General features: G+C 43.2%; 2 protein-coding genes across 4 annotated transcripts; one reads left to right on the plus strand and one right to left on the minus strand.

Moving 5' to 3' along the window:
* On the minus strand, nt 1-27,905 carry PGBD1 (piggyBac transposable element derived 1). 3 transcript variants are annotated; one of them, XM_055322991.1, is made up of 6 exons: nt 27,570-27,905; nt 25,063-25,535; nt 23,955-24,104; nt 9,949-10,078; nt 9,124-9,220; nt 1-1,958 (listed from the first exon to the last, which is right to left on the minus strand). In XM_055322991.1, exons 2-6 carry the CDS (start codon nt 25,489-25,491, stop codon nt 404-406), a joined length of 2,361 nt encoding a protein of 786 aa, XP_055178966.1. In that variant the 5' UTR covers nt 25,492-25,535; nt 27,570-27,905; the 3' UTR covers nt 1-403. The 3 variants fall into 3 exon arrangements, with proteins under 3 accessions (XP_055178966.1, XP_055178967.1, XP_055178968.1); XM_055322992.1 differs by lacking the exon at nt 27,570-27,905 and adding an exon at nt 26,681-27,009; XM_055322993.1 differs by lacking the exon at nt 23,955-24,104.
* Nucleotides 15,708-16,075, plus strand: LOC129508091 (NADH dehydrogenase [ubiquinone] 1 alpha subcomplex subunit 5). The gene has a single exon (XM_055323007.1). It carries the CDS (start codon nt 15,711-15,713, stop codon nt 16,059-16,061), a length of 351 nt encoding a protein of 116 aa, XP_055178982.1. The 5' UTR covers nt 15,708-15,710; the 3' UTR covers nt 16,062-16,075.
* Nucleotides 27,906-27,940: the final 35 nt, after the last annotated feature.

The following is a 27,940-nucleotide window of genomic DNA, read 5'->3' on the forward strand; positions in this document are numbered from 1 at the left end:
AGAAAAAGGTAGCACTCAAGTTCAACATTGTAATTTTAAATTTTTTATTTATGTATGATAGTCACACAGAGAGAGAGAGGGGCAGAGACACAGGCAGAGGGAGAAGCAGGCTCCATGCACCGGGAGCCCGACGTGGGACTCGATCCCGGGTCTCCAGGATCGCGCCCTGGGCCAAAGGCAGGCGCCAAACCGCTGTGCCACCCAGGGATCCCAACATTGTAATTTTAAAAAATTTTTTTAGTTCCTTGTTATAATAGTCTTTGAAACTCTATATAGATGTTTGACTTTTGAAAATATAAATTACTTAATTTCATCACATACACCAGGTTTGCTTTGGAAGGGTAAAGTCTGATTTGTACCTGTAATTTGTCTTAATATTGGCACCATGTTCATTTTATCTGCCTTAATCTGATGGATTAGCATTGTGCTCCAAGTAGAAATGTGCAACATATTTCCGAAAATCCAGGAGGTCTAGAGAAGTACCTGGGTTACAGGTTCTGTGTAGCTGCCATGCATTGTTCATGGCTACATCAATTATGTAGCTCACCAAAACTGAGTACCATTTCTTGTTTCTTACTCTTACCCTGTATTTGGAAATGATTTGATCCATTTTAGATACACCTTCCCTGCATTCACCATACAATTTCACTATAGATGGTTGAGCTATCTGATGGATCTCTTCCTCATCAGAACAGTTTAGCTCACTGGCTGGTTCTATGCCCACAGCATTGGAGCACAGACTTATAATGCCATCACCATGCCAGCGACACAAAATTACCTCCTCATTTTCTTCGACTCGGAAATCGAAATACCCCTTCTTCATTTTTCGCATATGTTCTACATTCATGAGGGGACATTTTTCAGTCCTATTTTCACGAATCGTTCCTGTGGCCCTCACTCCTTTCTTCTTCAAGGCTGATACCAATTTGACGCTTGTAAAGAAGCTATCAAAACACAGGTGATAGGGATATTGGCCTCTCTCTAAAAGAACATCAGCAAAATGCATCACTAGATTTCCACCTAAACCAAGATCAAGATCCTTATCCACCGTCACCATTGATTCTTCTTGATAGGGCTCAAACCACACCAGATAACCCTGTGTGGTTGTGCCACACCAAATTTTATAGCCAATTCTAATAGGTTTCCCATTCAGGAATTGGTCACTATCAAAACATTCACACATTGTCTTATCAAAATAATAATATTCTTCCAGGGGAGCATACAGGAGGAAATTTCTATTCATTTGCTTTATGAGAGGCCTCAATTTTGTAAACTTATCTTTTTGATCTAGGTGGCTATTATCTGCAAAATGTAGGTATGAGAAAATCAATTCAAATCTGTCCCTTCTAATTGCATCTCTAACCAGGTTCTGGTCAGCATCAGAGATTTCCCAATACATTCCCCTTCTGGGACGCCTCACAAATCCACTCAAAAGCAAGATACCAAACACACACCTTACTTCCTGAACTGTGACTTCCAAGTTTACATTTTTCTGAGATGCATAATTATTGGTTTCATTGACAATCAAGTTGAATACTTCATCATCAAAAAACAATTCAAAGAGTTCTACTGGGTTCAGCTTCTCATTCTTGAGATTCAAAAGTCCAGAATCTAGTGCTAACCAGCTTGGGAAGTTAGGTTTAATGTCTCTTTTGGTCCAATTCTTCTCTGGCACATTTGACAGCCTTAGCTTTTTTTGAGCATGGTAGGCCTCAAGCTTGTTATCTTCTTCCACATCTGAGTCACCAGAAAATGCAAGGCCTTGGAGCAGTTCACTCACTCGAGCTTTGTCCTTTTTTCTCCCTTTTCGCATCATGTCTCCTGCAGCATATTCCAAGGAGGAGATGTGCATTTGGGCCCACAAGTCACCCGGGTGACGGTCCTTCGGGGTGTTCAAATGTGCAACTGTCTTGTCGGTGTGGACAGAAGTACAACAAGGTGGCTGTGGCACACAATCTCTAGGAATGAAAAACAACAACATACTATAAAAATCCTCAGTCTTACTACAACATGAATCTGATGACACCTAAGTATTCTTGGGTGGAGATTAACCACTTCTCACTCCTAGGACTTTGGCCAGACCTAACACTTCTGGCCTCTCCCTACCTTGGTCTCACTGGTCAAGACCGTGAGTTGTTAGCCTGAAAGAAAGAACCGGGCATCTTAGTACAGTGCCTCCCTCCTCTTCAGGAGCAAGTGGCAGATATCCCATGTACCTTTTGGCCCCAGGTTCTATTGGGCAGGCCTGTGCAAGGGGAGGTCTGTTCTCTTTCTGCTCTAGAGCTCCTTTTCTAGCTGAGCTTCCATCAGTAATGAAGCCAAGGTTTCCACAATCATCTGTTTTACTCCTGTATCTCCATCGATTGGTTCTAAATTTGGACAAGGAAGAGGGTTGTTATTGACTGAGCTCCCTCACACCTCTCTCAGAATTTCTGAACATGGAAAGATTTAGCCTCTCCTAGCTCTACAATGATCTGGAGGACAAACTTCTCTGGGGAGAAACTTAAGAGAAACTCAAACTTCCTGCTGTTGAACTGATTTTTATGGTGTTTACAAGGAAGGAAGATAAAGTTACCAAAGTGAAAAGTATTATACACAAGCTTCTCTCTTAACATGAGAAATTTGCATTTCACTTACTAAAGTCTCATTGGTAAATAGCCTAGTTGCAGAAGACATAAGGGGGAGAAAGCAGTGAAAAGAGAATGCTACAATTTATAGTACATGCATTTACTTATTTGCTTAAAGCATTTATAATCCTGGGTGTCTCCAGTGTGTGCATACAGCCCATTCAACAGTTCCCTAACGTTCTCAACTGCAGGGACCCTGTTCTGATGCCACCATCATGCTGAATCTTTTCAGTCTAGCCTGCTCATGCCTCTGCTCTCCCATCTCACAGACTCCTCCCTTCGTCCTGCTTCCACTGCCCTTCCTACTCCATTAACCGACCCCAAAACCCATCACCTGCCAGGATCATCAACCACCTGCCCCATTGTCCTTCTGTAGCATCATACTAGCCAAACTTCAGTACCTGGTAGAGCCCGTGGTTGGGTCTTCTCCAGTCCTCATGCCAGAGTGAGCGGCGCCACAGTACCCACACTACCGGGGAGACTGACACTGCTGAAAGTGCTGGTCTCCAAGATGCAGCTGGTCACTCACCCTGCCCAGGAGTCCTCCTTCCCCCTCACCTTTCCTCCCAGTTCCCCACATTTCACATCTTCATCATTCTTCTAAAAGCTTCAATCCCACAACTTCTTTTCCTACTCCAAAGAGAACCTAGAATTTCTCAGGCAGCAACATGCTTGTTGAAACAGTCTGCCTTCGATGGCTCCTATGATTCCTCTCCCAGCTCATCTCCAATCCTCTCCAGGCACAGGCATATTCACTTCTCTGCCTCTCTCCTTTCCACCTCCTCTGTCCAACAAACTCCCACCTCGTCTCCCTGAGTCTTGTTTTAGGTGTCACCTCCTTCACAGGTACTTCTTTCTGCTGCACTGCAGCACCATCCCCTCTGCTGTGCCCTCATGGCACCTACTGAGGGTGGGGTCATGGTAGCCATGGGATTCTGCATAAGAGAGAAAAAATACTTCCTGAATAGGTGGATGACAGGAAAAAAAGTATGAAAGCTGGAACTTAAAAAAATGTGCCTGGAAGTCTTTTCAACAAAACCCTCTCTTGGTCTCTTATCAGTTCATCACTGATTCTCCAAACCTGACTCTTGATCCATACTTCTGTCTAGTTCATCTTGGCCTGTGACACCCTGAGAAAGTTTCCCTAATCATCTTCTCAGTGAGGGTGGCAGACTCAGTGACTTTCCTGCCAACACTACTTGCTCTCCCTTTTAGCCAGTGAGAAGCCCAGTTCTACTGGTGGCAGCAGTGTGTCCAGATAAAAGCCATGAATTGGTCTAAGCCAGTCCCAAAATCCCATTCCCCTTTCTAGATACTCTGTTCCCCTAGCCTCTCTTATAGCCAGAGTTGTTCCTATGAGTCGGTTTTAGCCAGTGAGAAAGAGGGGAAGACTGCTGAGGCTTTCTGGGAAGACATCTGTTTTCTTGGTGCCAGGAACCAACACTGGTAGAGGTGCCCTTCTACCCCCTTTCTGCTGTAACAGATTTAGTACTTGGAGTTGAAGGGATCATCCTATGGTCATGGGTTGATAAACAAGTCCTGGTTCCTTGAATGAGAAAACTGAATAATAACAAATCCTGGTGAGTATGAACCTTTTTAAACTGATCTGCGAGTACAGATGGTACATTCTTTTCAGAAGCCAATTTAGCAGTACTGAGTTAAATTTAGTAAAAACACACCCTAAGGCCCAGCAGTTCTGTTCGTATGTATTAGTCCCAAAGAAATTTTCCCACAAGGGGTAGGTAGAGACTGCTCACAGTAGCAGTGTTCCTGCTGATGGGAGACCCAGAGGCAACAGTGTGACCACCTATGGGGAAGCTGATGGGCAGGCCATGAGAGATGAGCCCGCAGATATGATGTAGCAGCTCTGAGTAAAGGGATAAATGTTTACTCAGAAATACAGATAGGGGGATCCCTGGGTGGCGCAGCGGTTTGGCGCCTGCCTTTGGCCCAGGGCGCGATCCTGGAGACCCGGGATCGAATCCCACATCGGGCTCCCGGTGCATGGAGCCTGCTTCTCCCTCTGCCTGTGTCTCTGCCTCTCTCTCTTTCTCTCTCTGTGACTATCATAAATAAATAAAAATTAAAAAAAAAAAAAAGAAACTGTGGTGCAGCTCTGGTGGCCCAGCGGTTTAGCGCCACCTTCAGCCCAGGCCGTGATCCTGGAGATCAGGGATGGAGTCCCACGTCGCATGGAGCCTGCTTCTCCCTCTGCCTGTGTCTCTGCCTCTCTATCTGTGTCTGTCATGAATAAATAAATCTTAAAAAAAAAGAAAAGAAAGAAAAAAGAAACTGTGTGGCAAGGCTATGGCGGGGTGAAGACGGAGTCAGATTTCTGGTCACTAAGGTTAAATGTGCCTGACAGGCACACCACCAGATTCCTATTTTGCGGTTACAATTACCGTCACAAAATATTTCCTTTGGCTCAGACCCCAGGGCTTTGAGACATTTCCATTTTCACGAAGAATTTAGTCCTAATTCCCTGCCCTAAACATATGTCCCCTCTGCTACCCTGCAGTGTCAAGCTAATTATTTTATACTGTTTCCTTTCTCACCTCCAAAGACTTAAGGGCCTCACCCAAACCCACCCTCTGCCTGTAAGCAGGTTCCTCCCATTATGCTTTAGGAGGATCTGTGCTACATATCCATTCATTCATTCCCACAACCAACACTCAGTAAGTACCTATTACTATCTTTAATTTCTGCCTCATCAGCTACTTTCCTTTCAATTCTTGTTCAAGATTTTCTTATGCTATTTCTTTCTTGTTGCTATGACAGCCCTCACTCTCATCTAAATTCTCTGCCTTGGGGCAGCCCGGGGGGCTCAGCGATTTAGCACCCCCTTCAGCCCAAGGCCTAATCCTGGAGACCCGGGATTGAGTCCCACATCGGGCTCCCTGCATGGAGCCTGCTTCTCCCTCTGCCTGTGTCTGTGCCTCTCGTTCTCTCTCTGTGTCTCTCATGAATAAATAAATAAATAAAATATTTAAAAAAATAAAAATAAATTCTCTGCCTTTTCTGGTTTCTCTTATCTGTAGCTCCACAAAGATATAAGGATGCTCAGGGAAGGGTGACCACACAGGGTAAACAGAGTCAGAATAGGATTCTTGGAAGCAGCTGTACACCAACTGAAAGTTTTGTGCAATGAGGGTATTAGTAGTTCACCAAGGCATGGGTCCTCCTATGATTACAGAATTGAGAGCAGCACTCTTACTACATTATTCCAGAGAAGCAGCTTTGGTCCACCTGGTTTCTCTGGTTCCATTTCAATTTGTTCTTACAGCTGCAGGATTTAGTGATCAAAAATTCTTTCAGTTTCTGGTTGTTCTGTAAGCTTTTTTATCTCTCCTATTTTGAACAAGATCCTAGCTGGATAATGTATTCTTGGCTGGATATTTTTCTCATTTAGGAACTTGAATATATCATGCCAGTCCTTTCTGGCCTGCCAGGTATCTGGATAGGTCTGCTGCTAGTCTAATGTTTCTACCCTTTTAGGTTATAGACCTCTTGTCCCAAGCTGCCTTCAGGATTTTCTGTTTCCGGGATTTGTAAGTTTCACTATAATATGTCAGGGTGTTGACCTATTTTTATTGGTTTTGAGGGAGGGGTTCTCTTTGCCTCTTGGACTTGGATGCCTGTTTTCTTCCACCAGAATACAGGAGTTCTCTGCTTTAATTTGCTCTATAAGGTATACCTTCTGCCCCCCTCCTTTCCTTTTCTTCTGGGATCCCAATTATTCTAATATTGTTTTGCTTTATGGTACCACTTACCTTTCGAATTCTCCCCCCACTGATCAAGTAGTTGTTTATCTCTCTTTTTCTCAACTTCTTTATTCTCCATCATTTTGTCTTCTATATCACTAATTCTCTCTTCTGCCTCATTTGTCCTAGCAGTTAGAGCCTCCATTTTTTATTGCATCTCATTAAGAGCCTTTTTTATTTCAACTTGTTTAGATTTTAGTTCTTTTATTTCTACAGAAAGGGATTCTCTAGTGTCTTCTATGCTTGTTTCAAGCCCAGGTAGTATCTTTATAATCATTATTCTGAACTCTAGTTCTGACATTTTACTTATATCCATACTGATTAGGTCCCTCGCAGTCAGTACTACTTCCTATCCTCTCTCTTTTTTTAAAGACTTTATTTATCCATTCATGAGAGACACAGAGAGAGAGGCAGACACACAGGCAGAGGGAGAAGCTGGCTCCACACAAGGAGCCCGATGTGGGACTCGATCCCAGGACCCCAGGATCACACCCTAAGCCAAAGGTAGATGCCCAACTACTGAGCACCCAGGTGTCCCGTTCTCTTTTTTGAGTGAGTTTTTTTTTTAATTTTTATTTATTTATGATAGTCACACACAGAGAGAGAGAGAGAGAGAGAGAGAGAGAGAGGCAGAGACACAGGCAGAGAGAGAAGCAGGCTCCATGCACCGGGAGCCCGATGTGGGATTCGATCCGGGGTCTCCAGGATCGCGCCCTGGGCCAAAGGCAGGCACCAAACCACTGCGCCACCCAGGGATCCCTTTTGAGTGAGTTTTTGTTTTGTCATGCTACCCAGAAGAATAGATGGACAAGGGAACAAAATACTAAAATGTCAACAACCACCCCAGAGAAATATACACTAATCAGAAGAGACCCAAAACCAAAGAGAGAGAGAGAGAGAGAGAGAGAGAGAGAGAGAGACTGACTATAATTAAACAGGTGAACAGACCAATACACTGGATCCTGTGTGTATTTTGACCCATTTGTTAGAAAACTTAGTCCCAAAATTGTAACAAAAGAAAAACTTAGTGTATTTCAATTTTTTGTGGATAAAAGGATAGAAAGGATAGAATGTATCTAAAAGGATAGAATGTAACTGCAAAAATGAAAATTAATTTTTTTAAAAAAAGGACTACAAACAGAAAGGTGAACAGAACACACCAATACACTATATCCTGAGTGTATTTTGGTCTATTACTAAAAACTACATCTCAAAATTGTATGGAAAGAAAAATACATATATATGCAAACACTAAATATATTGAATAGACAGAATGTAACTGTAGAGATGAAAATTTAAAAAAAGGCTTTAACAGAAAAAAAAAATAATATGATCAGACAAGTGAGGAGAACAGAGCCATACACTAGATTCTGGGTGTATTTTGATCTGTTAGAAGAAACTGCATCCCAAAGTTGTAAAAAAAAAAAAAAAAAAAAAAAGACAGACATATATAGAAGATAAAATTAAATATAATGAAAGAGTAGAATATAACAGTAAAAATGAAAATTAAAAAAGATTTAGAAAAAAGTTGATAAAATAAGAATTTGTTTGAAAAAGAAAGAGAAAAAAAGATTAATATTAAAAAACTAAAGAATCATGGGGGGAGGCGGAGGGACCCAAACCATGATTTCTATATGCTGTGTTCCCCTAGCACTGGAGTTTTGCAGTTCTCAATGCTTGGTAGTCTTGGACTTAGCTGCATGATCTTACTGATCTTCTGGGAGAGGGGCCTTTTGTGTTGATTGTCAAGTGTCTTTGTCCTGGGGCAGAGCTGCACCACCCTCACCAGGGGGCTAGGCTAAGTAATTTCCAGATTGCTCAATGTGGCTTTTGCTCCCTTGAAGGCTTTCCGTGCCACTCTAGAAGATGAGAGTGAAAATGGTAGCCTCCCAATTTCCAGCCTCAGAGCTGAAAGCTCAGGGCCCTACTCCTCAGTTGCACCCTCAGGGAAAAGCAGTCAATCACTCTGTCTCCCTGGTCTCTGTCCACATTCTGTGCTCACCCAGCCTGTGACTGAATGTCTTTATCTCAGACACGAGACCCCCATTTCGAGTCCCCTAACCCTGCAGACTCTTGTGGCCCACTCCCACACCACTCCTCCCTGAGAAGGGGGGGTCTCAGGTTCTGCCGCTCGCTGGGGCCCTGACTGGAGAGCAGTCACGCCGACTGTGCCCCAGTTCATGGTTTATGGCCACCCTGAGCTGGGAGCCCGCTCCCAGACCTGCTGATTGCAGCCAGCTTCCCCTCTTCTAAATCCTGGGAATTCTGTCACACTCAGGCACCCCCGAGCTTCCTGTGGCCCTGAGGATCCTGAGACCACACTGCCTACCTAGGATTCTGCCCTGTTTTATCACATGAGTGCCTTTCATCCCTCCACATTCCCTGAACCCTTCACCTAAGCAGACTTCTAAAAGTTCTTATTTTGTGCTGCACTGTTCTGTCACTTTCTGGTAGCTGGAGGCTGGAGGCTCCCACCTCCCATGGTCTAGCTTCCCATATATCACCTTGGATTCATTTCTCTGCACTTCCTACCTTGCAGAAAGTGGTTGCTTTTCCATTTGTAGAGTTGCAGCTATTTTTTCAGATCTCTAGTTGAGTTTGCCGGTGTTCAGAACGATTTGATAGCTGTCTAACTGAATTCCTGGGATCAGATGAAACTAAGGTCTCCTACTCCTCTGCCATCTTGGACTCCTCCCAGCTGCAGGATTTGTTTACGTACAAGCATGGACACTCACCTGCTGGGTATTCCTGAGGCCTCAGCACTGTGCTGCAGTTCTTCAGAAGTTTCTTGCTTTGCATTAAATAATGCATCTTTAGTTACAACTTCTTCAGCTAAAATGATACAATAATTTAAATGTTATTTGTTGCCTGAATTGAGAAAGAAGAAAAAAAATCTCCAGAGTAGGGAGGGAATACGATTTTTTTCAGTGAGCTCTATGCCCAATATGGGGTTCAAATTGACAAGATTCTGAGATCGAGTTGTATGCTCTACTGACTGAGCCAGCCAGGTGATTTAATAGGGGAATAGGATTTTCAAATTAAAATAATCATCAGGTGTCTCAGGAGTGCTGTCACAACAGTCCTACAAAATGTGGTATAGTATGGGAAGATAATAAAGGTCAGTGAGCTGGGGAGAAGGTCTAACAAGGCAAAGCATATTTAACGAAAATTATACATGGATAATAATTTTCTCAGAGCGTGGGGAGAACTTCATCTGAGATAAAAAGTGTGTGGGTCTTCCAGACATGAAGAGATGTCTGAACATGACAATTACATGGAAGCTTTTACAGGGAAGAAGATGGGAAGCAAAGGAGTGGTGAGGGGTTCAGGGAATATGGAGGGATGATCAGAGAAGATAACAAGAATCACTAAGCTGAGTGATCTGTGACCAGGAGGGATGTGAAAAGGTAAGGGCTGAGAGAAGTCAGCAGGCAGAGGGCAGAGAAGGGGAGGGAGGGCAACAATGGTGGATAGGGAATGTTGCCTCACAAGGGCCACATCAGAGTTGATGATGGGAAAAGGTGCTCATACACAAGGGACCTGCCAGAGGCCGTCCTCACCCACTGGACTGGTGTTTGTAACCTTCTCTTGAGCTGAGTTTCCACAGGGGCTCCTGTGAGCCAGACTCCAAGGCGGCCGTTCCTCTGTGACAAGGGCCTGGATGGCTTCTTCCTCCATCTTCAATGATGTCTGAAAAGGCAAAAAGAGGCTCTTAGTCTTCACTGTGGTAAGGATGGGGGCTCTGGTTGAAGGGTATGGACTACCCCGCCTTCAGTAAAGCAGTGGTACCAGCCCTTTGGCATGGCCTTGCTCTGTCTAGAGGTCTTTGGGAGGATCATCCTCACCGTTCTCCTGGCTGGTGGTGGTTGGCAAGGATCAGTGTTCTCTGGCTTGTAGATGTGTCACTTCAATCTCTCCCTCTGCCTTCACACAGCCTTCTCATAAGACACCACTTACCAGATCTGGGGCCCACGCAGATCCAGGATAATCTCACCTTCATTACATCTACAGAGTTTCTTTCAAAATAAGATTGCATTCACAGGTACCTGGAATGTTAGGGCCTCAATATATCTTTCAGGGGGACACAGTTCAAACCACATCATCAACTATATTGTTCTAAAAACACGTACAGGTAACTTTTATTCTCTGTACAACTATTTTCATAAAGATAAAATATTTGTGAAAAATAGAAAGCACTAGGTCTGACAGAATTAAGAACAAATTAGAAGCCAGAAAAAAACACCAAGTAATGAGAGGACTCCACAAGGACCATGTTTTGAGGAAAACTGATTTAGAAACACAGGACTTAATTAAAGATTCAATTATTTTTTTAACTAAATGACTAGGAAAATGACTAAACCACTGAGAAATTGAGGGGGAAAACAAAATCCATTTGTGGTGATGTCAAGTTTTGCCCTGGATACAAAGAATTAACATTACCATCATAAATGTCAGGTCTGTGCAAGAACACTAAGAAAATAAAGCAAGAATCTGGGAGGTCAGGCTCGGGAGACAAAGCAGAGGCCCTCAAAGAGAAAACATGAGGCACTAAGCCTCAAATGAGTGGAGGTACTTTCTGAAAAGAAGGGTCTAACTGCCCCTTCCCTGTCCTACTTAAGATGTGGATGTGCCTCTTAAGCTTGGCCCACAATGAGGCAACAGCATGTCATCCACACGAGCCCCTTGCATGAGGCATCCTTGATCTGACACCTGTTACAAGGTGAAGGTAGAGGGGCAGAGGTGCCTAAAAAGCTCCCACAGGTGAGAAGGGCAAGGAGGAGGTGGCCAGAAGGAGGGCTGCTACCTGCCACATTCCCATGAGCTGGGCACCTTGCTCTCCTGGGACCCAGCTGAGTCCTTGCCTCTAGCTGGTCCCTAGGGGAGCAGGCCTTGTGGGGGCACAGCCTGCATAGCCTCTGATGTATATGAAACAGGTCAGAACCAAGGCATGCCTCTGACTGACATGGGACACCACAACTGTCCCCATTCTGTCAGGAATCCTACAGTTCTAAAACTTTAGGGTCTATTCACAACTATTCACAAACTCGACTATTCACAAACTCTTCAAGTGCTTTACGGTGATGCACTTTCACATACAGCAAATTTTAAAGTCATAGATGAAAATAAGGAGGAGAAAGAAGCTTGTGCTATAGGAAAACTTAAGCAAAGAGTAGAGCTACTCAACAAAGGGGAGACAGGAAAAAAGAAACGAAACAGGAGTTGACAGAGGAGGTGGCTGTGTGTGGATGAGTGCAGGGTGCTTTCTGGGAAATGAAGACACACACACCCACACACACACCCATACACACACAAACAAAAAGAAGCAACCTGAAGTGGAAATGCTGGGAATCTATCATGTTGGAAGCTGCTGATTCCAAAAGGACCCACAATAATCGAAACAGGAACAATGACTGCACAGTGCATGCAACTCTTGATCTCAGAAGTTGTCAGTTTGAGCCCCATACTTGGGCGTAGAGCTCAATGAAAAAAATCCTATTCCCTCCCCACTCTGGAGATTTTTTTTCTTCTTTTCTCAATTCAGGCAACAAATGACAAAAAGTCTGCTTAGGTGAAGGGTTCAGGGAATGTGGAGGGATGAAAGGCACTCATGTGATAAAACAGGGCAGAATCCTAGGTAGGCAGTGTGGTCTCAGGATCCTCAGGGCCACAGGAAGCTCGGGGGTGCCTGAGTGTGACAGAATTCCCAGGATTTAGAAGAGGGGAAGCTGGCTGCAATCAGCAGGTCTGGGAGCGGGCTCCCAGCTCAGGGTGGCCATAAACCATGAACTGGGGCACAGTCGGCGTGACTGCTCTCCAGTCAGGGCCCCAGCGAGCGGCAGAACCTGAGACCCCCCCTTCTCAGGGAGGAGTGGTGTGGGAGTGGGCCACAAGAGTCTGCAGGGTTAGGGGACTCGAAATGGGGGTCTCGTGTCTGAGATAAAGACATTCAGTCACAGGCTGGGTGAGCACAGAATGTGGACAGAGACCAGGGAGACAGAGTGATTGACTGCTTTTCCCTGAGGGTGCAACTGAGGAGTAGGGCCCTGAGCTTTCAGCTCTGAGGCTGGAAATTGGGAGGCTACCATTTTCACTCTCATCTTCTAGAGTGGCACGGAAAGCCTTCAAGGGAGCAAAAGCCACATTGAGCAATCTGGAAATTACTTAGCCTAGCCCCCTGGTGAGGGTGGTGCAGCTCTGCCCCAGGACAAAGACACTTGACAATCAACACAAAAGGCCCCTCTCCCAGAAGATCAGTAAGATCATGCAGCTAAGTCCAAGACTACCAAGCATTGAGAACTGCAAAACTCCAGTGCTAGGGGAACACAGCATATAGAAATCATGGTTTGGGTCCCTCCGCCTCCCCCCATGATTCTTTAGTTTTTTAATATTAATCTTTTTTTCTCTTTCTTTTTCAAACAAATTCTTATTTTATCAACTTTTTTCTGGACAGATCATCCAAATAGAAAATCAACAAGGAAACAATAACTTTGAATGTCACACTAGATCAGATGGATCTAACAGATATTCAAAATATTTCATACTGGAATGCCTGGGTGGCTCAGCGGTTGGGCGTCTGCCTTCAGCTCAGGGCATGATCCTGGAGTGCCAGGATGGAGTTCCACATCAGGCTCCCTGCATGGAGCCTGCTTTTCCCTCTGCCCATGTCTCTGCCTCTCTCTCTCTCTCTCTCTCTCTCTCTCTCTCTCTCTCTCATGAATAAATAAATAAAATATATTTTAAAAATTCATACTAAAACAGCAGAATACACATTCTTTTCAAGTGCACACAAAACATTGTCCAGAATGAATAACTTTTTGGGCCACAAAACAAGTCTTACAAATTCAAAAGACTAAAGCCACTGTCATTTCAATAAATGCAGAAAAAATATTTGACAAAGTAAAACATTCATTCATGATACAAACCCCCAACAAAGAAGGTTTATAAAGAGGGAACATACCTCAACCTAATGCTGTATACAAAAAAAAATCAAAGCCAACATCATACTCCGTGATGAAAACCTGAGAGATTTTCCCCTAAGATCAGGAAAAAGACAAGAATTTCTACTCTCACCACTTGTATTCAAAAGAGTTGTAGAAATACAAGCCACAGCAATCAGGACAGAAAATAAAAGGTATCTAAACTCACTATTTGCAGATGACATCACACTATACAGAGTCTAAAGACTGCCAGAAACCTATGAGAACTGATAAATGAATTCAGTAAAGCCGCTACAGATGCCTGGGTGGCTCAGTGGTTGAGCATCTGCGTTTGGCTCACAGGGTGATCCTGGATTCCTGGGATCAGAGTCCCACATGGGGCTCTTGCATGGAGCCTGCTTCTCCTTCCTCTGCCTGTGTTGTGTCTCTGTCTCTTTCTGCGTCTCTCATGAATAAATAAAATCTTTAAAAAAAATAAAAATAAAGCCACAGGATACAAAATCCGTAAACAAAAATCCACTGCATTTCTATACATGCACTTACAACAAAGCAGCAAAAAGAGAAATTAAGAAAACAGTCCCATTTTACAACTACATCAAAAATAATGAAATACCTGGGAACAAACTTAACAAAGGAACTGAAAGACCTGTACTCGGAAAATTATAAAACATGAGGGAAAGAAATTGACAATGACACAATCAGAAAGATACTCATCTTCCTCATGTAGTGGGAGAAGATTATTATTAAAATATCCCTACTATGCAAAGAAACCTACAGATTTAATGTAATCCCTATCAAAACACCAACAGTATTTTTCACAGAACGAGAATAATCCTAAAATTTGTATGGTACAACAAAGGTTCCCAAATAGCCAAAGCAATCTTCAAGAACAACAACAAAACTGAAGGTGTGACAATCTCAGATTTCAAGCTACACTCGGTAACTGTAGTAATTAAAACAGTATGGTATGGGCACAAAAATAATAGACACATAGATCATTAGAACAGACTAGAGATCCCAGAAATAAACCCACGATCATATGGTCAATTAATCTTCAACAAAGTAGGAAGAACATGCAATAGGAAAAAGACAGTCTCCCCACAAATGGTGTTGGGAAAACTGTACAGCCACATGGAAAAGAACAAAACTTCAACACTTTCTTATGCCATACAGAAAAATCAACTCCAAATGGATTAGAAACGTTAATGTGAGACCTGACAGCATAAAAATCCTAGATAAGAGAACAGGCAGTAATTTCACTGATATCCATCCATACCATTTTTCTAGATGTGTCTCCTGAGGCAAGGTCCAAAGGCAAAAATAAACTAAAATAAAAAAAATAAAAATAAAAAAAGCTTCTGCACAGCAAAGGAAACAATCAACAAGGTTAAAAGAAAACCTACTGGGGGCGACTGAGTGGCTCAGTAGGTTAAGTGTCTGCCTTTGACTCAGGACATAATCCGGGGGTCCTGGGATCGAGCCCCACATGGGGCTCCTGCACAGCGGGGAGTCTGCTTCTCCCCCTCCCTCTGCCCTTTCCCCTGCCGGTGCTATCTCTCTCTAATAAATAAAATCTTAAAAAAAAAAAAAAAGACAACTCTAAAGAACAAACTGGTGGTTACAGAGAGGAGGTAGGTGGGGGGATGGGTGAAACAGGTGAAGGGAATTAGGAGTACACTTATCATAATGAACACTGAGTAATATACAGAATCACTATATTGGACCCATGAAACTAATATAACATTGCACGTTGACTATACTAGAGATAAAATTAAACTTTTTAAAGGCACATAAAGTCAGAGGTGCCTGCCTGGTTCAGTTAGTAGAGCATGTAACTTTTTTTTTTTTTTTTAAGATTTTATTTATTCATGAGAGATGCAGAGACATAGAGGGAGAAGCAGGTTCCCTGTGGGGATCCTGAAGCAGGACTCAATCTGGGGACCCTGGGATCACCACCTGAGCCAAAGGCAGATGCTCAACCACTGAGCCACCCAGGCACCCTCATGCAACTTTTAATCTCAAGGTTGTGAGTTCAGACCTCATGTTGGGCATGGAGCCTCCTTAAAATAAAAATTTTAAAAATAATAAATAAATAAAGGCACATAAAGTTAAACAGACATTTGTTGAGTGACTGGACCCTAGGATCACAAACTGAGCCAAAGGCAGATGCTCAACACTGAGCCACCCAGGTGCCTGGTGACCACCAACTTTAAAAAAGGCAAGAGAAGAAAAGATCTGAGAAAATCTAGAGAAACCATTAAAAGGGTAAAAAATGGCAATATATATCTATCAATAATTACTTTGAATGTAAATGGACTAAATAAATCCAATCAAAAGACATAGGGTAAGAGGATGGATTAAAAAAACAATATCCGGGCGCTGTCATGGCGGGTGTGCTGAAGAAGACCACCGGCCTTGTGGGATTGGCTGTATGTGAGAGTCCACACGAGAGGCTAAGAATATTGTACACAAAGATTCTTGATGTTCTTGAGCAAATTCCTAAAAACGCAGCATATAGAAAGTATACAGAACAGATTACAAATGAGAAGCTGAGTATGGTTAAAGCGGAGCCAGATGTTAAGAAATTAGAAGACCAACTTCAGGGTGGCCAACTAGAAGAGGTGATTCTTCAGGCTGAAAATGAATTAAGTCTGGCAAGAAAAATGATACGGTGGAAACCATGGGAGCCTTTAGTGGAAGAGCCTCCTGCCAACCAATGGAAATGGCCAATATAATCATCATTAAATGACTAGTGTGTTGATGGGAAATGGATGTAATTAAATGTTCTGTTATATTAAAAAAAAAATAAAAAAATAAAAAAATAAAAAAACAATATCCATCTATATGCTGCCTACAAGAGACTCATTTCAGACCTAAAGACATCTGCAGATTGAAAGTGAGGTGATAGAGGAACACTTATCATGCAAATAGATGTCAAAGGAAAGCCAAGGTAGCAATACTTATATTGGATAAAGTAGACTTTAAAACACAGACTGTAACAAGCAACAAAGAGAGGCACTATATAATCAAAAAGAGGAAACTTCAACAAGAAGACATAACATTCATTTATGGATGAAAAAATATTTTAAAAAGAAAGAAAAAAACCTATATGTCAACAAATAAGACAACTTGGAAGAAATGTATTCAATCCTAGAAACATACAAACTACCAAAACAGAATCAAGAAGAAACAGAAAATTTGAACAGACTGATTAACAGCAAGATTAAATAAAGAATCAAGAAACTCCCAACAAATGAAAGTCCAAAACCACATGGCTTCAAAGGCAAATTCTACTGAACATTTATTTTTTTAAAGATTTTATTTATTTATTTATTCATGAGAGACAGAGGCAGAGACTAAGTAGAGGGAGAAGCAGACCATGCAGAGAGCCCAATGCAGTACTCAATACTGGGACTCCAGGATCACACCCTGAGCTGAAGGCAGACACTCAACTGCTGAGCCACCCACCCAGGAGTCCCTCTACTGAACATTTAAAGAAGAGTTAGGGGATGCCTGGGTGGCTCAGTGGTTGAGTGCCTGCCTTCAGCCCAGGGCGTGATCCTGGAGACCGGCGATCGAGTCCTGCATTGGGCTATATCTACATGGAGCCTGCTTCTCCCTCTGCCTATGTCTCTGCCTCTGTGTGTATGTCTCTTATGAATAAATAAATAAATCTTTAAAAAATAAAAATTTTAAAAAAAGAAGAGTTAGCACCTCTTCTCAAATGATTCCAAAAGGTAGAACAAGGCTTCCAAATTCGTTCTATGAGGACAGCATTACCCTGATATCAAAACCAAATAAAGACACTACCAAAAAAGAGAGCTCTAGGGAAATATCTCTGATGAGCACAGATGCAAAAATCTTCAACAAAATATTAGCAAACCAAAGCCAACAATACAGTTTAAAAATCATGCACCACACTCAGGTGGGATTTATTCCCAGGATGCAAGAGTGGTTCAGTATTCACAAATTCATCAGTGTGATATATCATATCAATAAGAGAAAGGATAAAAACCATATGAGCATTTCAATAGAGGGAGAAAAAAATATCTGACAAAGTACAACATCCATTCATGATATAAACCCTTGTCAACGAAGATTGAAAGAATATACCTCAACATAATAAGGGCCGTATATGAAAAACTCACAGCTAACATCAGACTCAATGTGGAAAAACAGAGCTTTTCCACTCAGGTGAGGAATAGGACTAGGATGTCTACTCTCACTTTTGTTTGTTTGTTTCAAAAGAGACTGAGGGGAGGGGAGGAAAGGGGCAGAGAGAGGAAGAGAATCTTAAGCAGGCTCCACTGTGGAGCCTGAATGCAGGGCTCAGTCTCACAACCCTAAGAGAAAGATCATGACCTAAGCCACAATCAGGAGTCAGACATTTAACTGACTGAACCACCCAGGCAACCCTACTCTCACCACTTTTATTTAACATAATACTGGAAGTCCTAGCCATAGCAATCAGACAAGAAAAAGGAATAAAGGATATCCAAACTGCTTAGGAAGCAGAAAAACATTCATATTTGCAGATGACACAATACTATATAGAGAAAACCCTAAAGACTCCACTAAGAAACTACTAAAACTGATAAATGAATTCAGTAAGGTCACAGGATACAAAATCAATATGCAAAAATCCACTGCATTCCTGTAAACTAATGATGAAGCAGCAGAAAGAGAAATTAGGAAAACAATCCATGGGCACTTGGGTGGCTCAGCCCATTAAGCAGCAACCCTCCAAGCTCAGCAGGGAGTCTGCCTGAGGATTCTCTCTCCTTCTCTCTCTTCAGCCTCCCCCTGCTTGCACACACGTGTGCTCTCTCTCTCTAAAATAAATAAATAAATCTTTTAAAAATCCCATTTAGAATTCCACCAAAAAAGAAAAAAAATGAAGTATCTAATAAACTTAACCAAGGAGGTGAAAGACCTGTACTCTGAAAATCATAAAACACTGATGAAAGAAACTGAAGACAACACAAATGAATGACTTCCATGCTCATAGGTTGGAAGAACAAATATAATTGAAATGTCTATACTATCCATAGCAATCTACAGATTTAATGCAATCCCTATCAAAATACCAAAAGCATTTTCCACAGAACTAGAACAAATAATTCTAAAATATGTATGGAACCACAAAAGACCCCCACATAGCAAAATCAGTCTTGAAAAAGAAAAAGTGGGAGGTATCACAATTCCAGATTTCAAGTTATATTACAAAGCTATAGTAATTAAAACATTATGGCACTGGCACAATCAATGGAATAGAATAGAAAGCCCAGAAATAAATGAATGATTATATGGTCAATTAATCATTGACCAAAGAGTCAAAAATATGCAATGGGAAAAAGTATCTTCAACAAATGGTGTTGGGAAAACTGGACAGCAATATGCAAAAGAGTGAAACCACAACTTTCTTATACCACACACAAAAATAAACTCAAAATGGATTAAATGGGAGACCTGAAATCATAACATTCTAGACAAGAGCACCAGCAGTAATTTCTCTGACATCGGCCATAGCAAAATCTTTCTGGATATGTCTCCTGAGACAAAGGGAAAAAAAAACCCAAAAATAAAATATTACAACTACACCAAGATAAAAGCTTCTGCACAACAAAGGAAACAGTCAACTAAAAAACAACCTACTGAATGGGAGAACACATTTGTAAATGGCATATCTGATAAAGGATTAATATCCAAAATATATAAAGAACTTATGTAGCTCAACACTAACAAATAATTCAATTTTAAAAATGGGTAGAAAACACGAACAGACATTTACACATGGCCAACAGGCACACAAAAAGATGCTCAACATCACTTATCATCAGGGAAAAACACATCAAAACCTCAATGACATATCACCTCAGATCTGTCAGAATAGCTAAACTTAAAAACACAAGAAACAAGTATTGGTAAGGATGTGGAGAAAAAGGAATCTTCCTACACTGTTGGTGGAGATGCAAACTGATGCAGCTACTATGAAAAATAGTATGGCGGGATCCCTGGGTGGCACAGCGGTTTAGCGCCTGCCTTTGGCCCAGGGCACGATCCTGGAGACCCGGGATCGAATCCCACGTCGGGCTCCCGGTGCATGGAGCCTGCTTCTCCCTCTGCCTGTGTCTCTGCCTCTCTCTCTCTCATTCTGTGTGACTATCATAAATAAATAAAAATTTTTAAAAAATTTAAAAAAAAAATAAAAAAAAAATAGTATGGCTGTTCCTCAAAAAAAAAAAAAAAAAGAATTACCATATGATTCAGCAATCGCGCTATTATTTACCCAAAGAAAGTGAAAACACGGACTTGAAAGGATATATGTACCCCTGTGTTTATAGTAGTATTATTTATAATAGCCAACCAAGGAAACAGTCCAAGTGTCCAGTGATAGATGACTGGATAAAGATGTGGTAGACACACACGCACAATGTAGTATCACTCAGCCATGGAAAGGATGAAATCTTGCCATTTGCAACAACATGTATAATGCTAAGTGAAATAAGAGAAAGACAAACACCATATGATTCCACTTATATGTAGAATTTTAAAAACAAAAGGGAAATCTGAGACAAACCAAAACAGACTCTTAACTACATAGAACAGATAGATGGTTAGTAGAGGGGAAGTGGATTGGGGGTGATGGGTGAAATAGGTGAACAGGATTAAAAGTACACTTATCTTGGTGAACACTGACTCAGTGTTCAATATAGGAAACTGCTGAATCACTATTATATACCTCAAACTAATAGAATACAGTAATGTTAACTACATTGGAATTAAAAGAAAATATAAAGAACTGACTTACAGGTGCAGCTGTGTGATCTTGGGCCTGCCAGTCTTGCTAAGCTTCCAATTCCTTATCTGTGCAATGGGGAGAACATAGTCCCTTTACAGAGTTCATGAAGATCCAATGAGATAATGAACACAAAAGCCCTCTATAAACTGCAAGACCCCCCATGAGGTAATGTATTATTATATTTTAAGATTGGCTTAATACAAGATACAGAAAATTACTAAAATGAAGAGGATTTGATCATTCTAACACAAAATATATCCAAGACTATGGCATCACTTTTTTTTTTTCTCCAGACACAATGGATCCTCATAGAACTTTTTTGTTTCTGTTATTTGGGATCTAGAGAAACCAGAGTTTGCTGGAAAAAGAGACTTGTCCCTGATTAACTATTACTGCCTGACCTCTCCCAGAACACATACATGCCAAACCTCTCACTTGAAAAATTACAATGTAAAACAGACCTGCTGACAGAGAAAGGGCTGAGTTGAGAATGGGGAAGATGGGACAGAAAAAGGAAGCAGGAAAAGATAAAATGCAAGGAAAGAGCAAACACAGTGGAAGATGTGAGACTGCAAAGGTCAGATCAGACTTTGTGTCTGCTTATCATCTTCCTGAGGTGGAAGAGCATTAAGGTTAAGCCTGAGAAAGAGGCAGAAGAATGTTTTCACATATAGGAAAGTTCATTACAAACACCACACTGATCTACTGCTCTACATCTCAAAGACACAACAGGAGTACTGAATACAGGGTTATGTTGCAATTCAGATGATATCTTAAGGTCCCTTCTACTTCTCCATCAGCATATCCAAACACTCAACAATGTGTCTGACAATAAAATTCTATCAAAACCGAGCAATAAGGAACTGGGAAAAATAAAGTTCTCAAGAGTTTTCATTTAAATCTAGTGTTCTATGACAGGTAAGAATGCCCCTCCACAAACACACCCAAATGTGTGCATGTGCACACACATGCTATAACTGTTGTAAATCCTATTTTTGATTAAAAAATAAGGCTTCAATGGCACCCAACTATTTTTTTTTTAAGATTTTATTTATTTATTTGAGAAAGAGAGAGAGTGAGAGTATGAACAGAGGGAGAAGCAGACTCTTCACGGAGCAGGGAGCCTGACTTGGGCTCAATCCCAGGACCCCAGGATCATGACGTGAGCTGAAGGTCACCTGCTGCTCAACTGACTGAGCCACCCAGGTACCCCACCCAACTTTTTTAAGTTTTTTTTTTTTTTTTTTTTTTTGAGAGGGAGAGAGAGAGAAAGCATAAGGTGGGGTGTTGCGGGTGGAGAGATGCAGACTGCCTGCTGAGCAGTGAGCCTGACACAGGCTCAGCAGAGGCCTGAGATCATGGCCTGAACCAAAAGAAGACACTCAACCAACTGAGCCACCCAGGCATCCAGCACCCAACTTTTTTTTTTTTTTAAGATTTTATTTATTTATTCATGAGAGACACAGAGAGAGAGGGGCAGAGACACAGGCAGAGGGAGAAGCAGGCCCCATGCAGGGAGCCTGATGTGGGACTCCACCCTGGGTCTTCAGGATCACACCCTGAGCTAAACCGGGTGAGCCACCAGGCTGCCCCAGCACCCAACTTTTTAGCAAGAGTCCAAACTTTAACAACCCTGCAAGATGTTTCCACGTAATCTCCCTATTTCTTCCCACACTCTTCGCCAAACAAACCTTACTCTTTAGCCATGCTGGTTGACTTGCTATTCCTTAAAAATACCAGCATAGGAGGGATACCAATAGCCTGGGAAACTGGTCTTTAGTTCATGTGGTCTCAGGTAACCTGGATAAATGTGCTGAGATTGTAAGTGGTAGGTAGATCTTTAGCTAGAGTCTAAAGGTCTAAATCCTAGCTAAAAGGATATACTTTTTTTTTTTTTTAAGCCCTTGAAAATGACAAGACCTGCTTCCTGAGGGCCCAGAGAGCATTCTCATCCTGTTCACACACTTCACAGCAGTGGTGCCTCCCTGTGAGGACACAGAAAACCACAAGAGGCCATCACTCTGCCCAGAATGTCACTGGGGTCCAGTTCTGTGAGCCATCTCACACAGCTTTTTTTTTTTTTTTTTAATTTTTATTTTTTTTAAATTTATTTATGATAGTCCCAGAGAGAGAGAGAGAGAGAGAGAGAGAGAGAGAGAGAGAGAGACTCTGGCAGAGACACAGGCAGAGGGAGAAGCAGGCTCCATGCACCGGGAGCCCGACATGGGATTCGATCCCGGGTCTCCAGGATCGTGCCCTGGGCCAAAGGCAGGCGCCAAACCGCTGCGCCACCCAGGGATCCCCATCTCACACAGCTTTTAAGCCTTCACTTAACATGAGAGAATCTTACGTCTTATGACCACTGCTATCTTTTAGTCAATTATCATCCTCACCATTCTGACAACTGCCTACCTCCATTCATTACCTCTTTCCCATCTCCAGTCGAAATGAAATGAAATCACTTGGAGCAGATGGGTGCTCATCATCTCATAGGTAAGTAGGAATGTCTGCCTACTGTGGGGCTCCCTACCTCCTCTCAACTTCTTCACATAAACAATTCTGGGGCTTTATGTAATGCTGGCTTTTCATAGCTGAAGAAATATGATAGAACCATTAGCCATGTCAGTAGGGAAATATCAAGTCCTATTTATGCTACATTATATGGGTAAACACCATAAGTAATGCAAGCCCTATATATTTTATCTCACTCTAGTGATTTTATTACATGAATCATTTATTCTCCACTTATTGTCAAAATAACAATATTCACAGATTACCAATGTGGTAACTGATAAACCATGAATGACTGGGGTATATCATGAACCCTCTGAAATCATACACATAATTTTGAATGTACCCACATTTTCCAGGGAAAAGAGTCAAGTTTTCAACAACTTCTGGGGAAAAACCTGTAGCACCTCTCACCAGAGGTTAAAAAACACCACACTTTGGAGTTCTAAGTTCTTCTCTTTGAACTTTCTGTGTACTTTTTCTGTTCTCAATCCATCTGCAGACCACAGATTTTGTATTCACTGCATGGCTTATCCCATTGCCAGAGGCCCGCACAGAGCTGAACAATAACCAATAACCACCAGCAGGGGTGGTTTACCTGGAGGTAAAGACTGGAGATGGAAAGTGGGGGAGCTCTGCACATAGGAGACTGCACTCGAAACAGAAAAGAGAGAACCTGCTTAAGCCCAAAGCTGCACTTAAAATGGTCCAAGAGGGGATCCCTGGGTGGCTCAGCGGTTTGGCGCCTGTCTTTGGCCCAGGGCGCAATCCTGGAGACCCTGGATCGCGTCCCACGTCAGGCTCCCGGCATGGAGCCTGATTCTCCCTCTGCCTGTATCTCTGCCACCCCCCTCTCATGAATAAATAAAACTTAAAAAAATAAATAAAATAAAATGGTCCAAGATTAGAGGCAGGGAGGATACTGAAGAAATGTTACTAAGGGGAAAAAGGTAAATCTGTGGAAGGCTACCATCCAAACAGGTATAGAATTAGATATGTAGAGCAGAGGTATATAGCAGAGACACTTCCGGCCAGAAGGTCAGGTGAAATGAATTCTGGACGTTGCTATGTCTGTTGAACCTGGACAACTCATTAAACAACCTGAGTTTGGTTTTCCCAACTATTGGGAAGGGTATCGGACAAGAAGATTTTAGGATTCCAACATTTTACAATTCCAAATGTCCTTAGAAGCTTGCTTAGATACAGGGTTAGACTAAAATATATATATAAAAACTCGAGGACACAGATAAACAAACACCAGTCAGAGTCTGCTCCCAACATCCACACTAAACACCGACTGGCGCTGACCACTTACTTCTTCAGGGTTTTCTTGGCAGAGTTCAGGAAGTTCACACTTCAAGGGGGGTTTCCTGGGCAGGAGCTGGAGACTCTTACACTCCAAAGAGGCTCTTTGATATTCTGTCACCAGTGGGTACAGGCCCTGTCCCTGAGTATAGATAGACGCCTAGAGACAAAAGATTAGAATACCTTGAAAAGGCACCCTGATAGGACCCAGACTGAACAGCAGTTAGGGACAACTCCCAGGGAACACCGGACGAGCCCCATTTAATCTTTGAGAGAAGCAGCAAGTAAGACAGAGGAGCAACACAGAGAAATTCATCCATTTGATAAACAAGGACTGCACACCTACTAAGACTCAGACTTTGTGCTACATTCTGAGGATATCGTGGCAAACAAGAAACAAGGCAAAGAATCCCTGCCCAGAAAACAGAACAAACCCAAGTGGATGCTTACACTAGTGGATGGGACTTTAATGAGGACCAGGGTGTGTTACACTATCTCAAAACATCTCCCAAGAATTACTTGTTAATTACAAAGGGAAAACAGTATCTTTATAATACAGAAATCCAAGAGATACCACCTTAACCTCATCAGTAACAGGACAACCCATCACCATGTGCCTCCTGATGTTATGCATTTATCATGACAAAATAAAGACAAACCCAAATTTATGGGCATTCTGTAAAAAAACTGGTTTTGTATTCTTCAAAAATATCAATCTTATGACAGACAAAGAAAGACCAAGAACTGTTCCAGATTCAAGGAAACTAAAGAAGAGGCAACTAAAATGCAACATGTGAGGCTGGACTGTATCCTGGATCAGGGTAAAATTGGCATAAAAACACTGCTGGGATGATACGGGATGATACGGCAAAATGTGAACAAGGACCACTGTGTATATGATAGTATCATAACAATTTTAATTTCCTAAATTGAAATCTTTGTATTCTGGTTATACAAAAGAATGCCCTTGTTCCTCAGAGGGGGCACATCAGGATACAATGGTTACAACTAGTGAATCTGGGTGAAGAGGATACAAGAGTTCTCTATAAGATACTTCTGTAAGTTATAAATTGTTTAAAAATAGTAACTTAAAAATTAACGGACAAATGTTCCCCAACCTGCTGTCCTGGGTCTCCTGTGTCTTTCTGTAGATTCTCCAGCATAGTCACGAAATCCTTCCTGCTCTCCAGATGACAGGCCTGCACCCGGGCCTGGAGCTCTTTGGGCAGGATGGTCAGGAACTGCTCCAACACAAGCAGCTCCAGGATCTCCTCCTTGCTGTGGGTCTCAGGCCGCAGCCACTGATGGCAAAGTTCTTGGAGTTGGGCCAGAGCCTCTCGGGGTCCTGTTACCTCCTGGTAGCAGAACTGCCGGAAGCGCAGGCGGCAAAGTTCCCGAGTGTCGCAGCTGCTCTCCTGGAAGCTGCACATCTGCTCCCAGGTGGGGTCTTCCTCCTTCACTTTCACAAGGCTGTCTCCATTTTCAGAGGTGGGGCCTGGCAAAGCTTCATCCATGCTGAGCTTTAAGGCTTCAAGGAAAAGGCTCATTTAGCCCACGTTTGCACTTCAGAAATGTTTTTCCAAATGTACATCTAAGGAATAAGAATGGATAGTAACATGTAAGTTACAAGAGCTTCAAAATTCTATGAAACCTTTTTTTGTTCCTATTGTACTTTTGTTCCTATTGTACGTCTCACTCAGAGCGGGCTTGCCTATGTTACCAGTGAGATTAATCAGAAATATATCTTGAATCCTAAAGGGGTTGAGCCAGGAGGTGATGGATGTAAGTAAAGGATGTGAGGGAAACAGGGTTAACAGTAAGAATGCCTGAGCAGCCTACACTTCAGCTGGAGAGAAAAAACTGTATTCAGTGCAGAGCTATAACATACTCTTTCACCTGTGTACTTCTCACAGAATATTCCACCTTAAAAGCAGGGAAGGTTTCCAGTCTCCTGTCCCCTAAAAGTTCTTATGATGAGATTTCATCACTCCTTTCATCAAGGCGTGGAGTCTATTTCTCCTTCCCTTGAATCTGTGCTGGCCTATGACTTGCTTTAGCCAAGAAAATATGGCAGAAATGGCTCTGCAAGAGGAAGTGAACACTGCTATGAGCCTGCCATGCTGTGAGAAAGCCCAAGCTGGCCATGCAGAGGTCATGTGGATTGGAATCCAGGTGGCCCAACTGAAATCCAGCAGCATCTAACTCCCAGCTGATAGCAACCGTAGGTAACTCCAGCAGTAGAAATCCTCAGTCAACCAACAGAATCATGAAAAATAATTTCAATATGTTTTACAGCACTAAGTTTGGGGTTTCAATTTATTACATTTTTAATGTAAGAATAGGTAATTGAAATACATGCTTCATGTTCTTTTTCTCTCCCTCCTTACTATCTCCTTTTGTGTTCTCATTAATCACAGTATATTCAGTATATCTCTATTCCAAGAACACTCAAATCTGGCTGACTCCAGCTAACCTTTACATTCCTGACTCAGATCTTAAAATGCCAGTAGGATGCCTTCCAGTTTCCAGCTTCTCCTGGTCATAATTTCAACACATCCCAAACTGAAATCCAAGTCCCTCAAAGCTGTACTCACTGCTCTCCCCATTCCATTGGCATCACCACCATCCCCCCAGGCTGAAAACCAGTCTCTACACATTGAGTCCAGCCGATCCTTCCTCGGAAACACCTCGTGCTGCCATTCCCTCCCCTTTCATTCTCCTATTACATTGACTTACAGTCACGACTACAATAATGTTCTGTATGGTATCCCTGTCTCACAGTTCACTCTGCCATCACTGGGTTAGTATTTCCTAAAGCACCATTCGGACCACGTTCAACACATCTGCCCCACTAAAACGCCGCGGAGGCCGACCCGCCGGCAGCCGAGCGGGGCTTTTCTAGGAACGCGGTCCGGCCTCTCCAGGACCGCCGCCGCTCTTCTCCCCAGGGCGTGGGAGGGCCCGTCCGGCCTCTCCAGGACCGCCGCCGCTCTTCTCCCCAGGGCGTGGGAGGGCCCGTCCGGCCTCTCCAGGACCGCCGCCGCTCTTCTCCCCAGGGCGTGGGAGGGCCCCCGCCGCCACCTCCCCGCGCAGGCGCGTCGCGAAGACCAGAACGCGCCGCTCATCTCATTTAAACTGCTCCTTGGTGAACTGGATTCAAACTCCCCAGGATCTGACCTTCGCGGGGTTTTTACTGGTTTGTCTGCCATTCGGTAAACATTGAGCACGTTTTTCCTGGCAAAACGCTAATCCCGGAATAAAAGACACAGTCTCTACCTCCTGGAAAGCCATGGTCTTCGCAAACTCAAGTCACTGCCATGCTGACTGCTCAGGTTGTTCCTAGCCACCTTGTCCTCCACGGCCAGGACTGCCCTTCTAGGAAGGCACATTTCCCAAGTCACAGTGCATACGCCATCCTACAACTCACGTTCACCCTACATCTCATGTCCGGACGAAGGAATCTCCTTTGTCCTCCAGACTATTCGTGGGAGAGCGAGCCCGACCCTCAGCACCCACCGGGTCCCTCTCGGCTCTCGCCGCCCGCCGCCCGCCCCCCGCGCCCACCCCCACCCCCACCCCAGGGGCAGAGGCCCGGTGCCCACAGCCCCAGCGAGCCCGCCCGCACCTGGTGTCCAGGCAGCATGGCTGTCCAAGTCACGGAGGGGCACCTGCGCCTCCCACGCACCCCGAGGCACCCCGCAGGCGCCGGATACGAGCACGTCCTCCTGCTATTCGGCGACGGAAAAAGCTCAAGGATGTTGCTCAGCAAAGACGCGGCTCTCCCGACCGCACAGGTTCCCAAAGCCGCGGAGCGCGACCCGCCGGCAGCCGAGCGGGGCTTTTCTAGGAACGCGGTCCGGCCTCTCTAGGACCGCCGCCGCTCTTCTCTCCAGTGCGTGGGAGGACCCCCGCCGCCACCTCCCCGCGCAGGCGCGTCGCGAAGACCAGAAGGCGCCGCTCATCTCCGTGAGTCCTTTCCGTCAGAAACAGGATGGC

This window comes from Nyctereutes procyonoides, unplaced genomic scaffold (assembly GCF_905146905.1).
Source record: "Nyctereutes procyonoides isolate TBG_1078 unplaced genomic scaffold, NYPRO_anot_genome, whole genome shotgun sequence".
In the NCBI taxonomy this organism is placed as follows: Eukaryota; Metazoa; Chordata; class Mammalia; order Carnivora; family Canidae; genus Nyctereutes; species Nyctereutes procyonoides.

Excerpts from the sequence above, each read along its gene's own strand:
- LOC129508091 (XM_055323007.1), top strand. The coding sequence starts at position 15,711 with ATGGCGGGTGTGCTGAAGAAGACCACCGGCCTTGTGGGATTGGCTGTA.
- PGBD1 (XM_055322991.1), bottom strand. The coding sequence starts at position 25,491 with ATGAGCCTTTTCCTTGAAGCCTTAAAGCTCAGCATGGATGAAGCTTTG. Across the intron at positions 24,105-25,062 it reads CAGGAGACCCAGGACAGCAG|GCGTCTATCTATACTCAGGG; the intron begins GTTGGGGAACAT and ends TTTTGTCTCTAG. Across the intron at positions 10,079-23,954 it reads GCCAAGAAAACCCTGAAGAA|ACATCATTGAAGATGGAGGA; the intron begins GTAAGTGGTCAG and ends TTGCCTTTTCAG.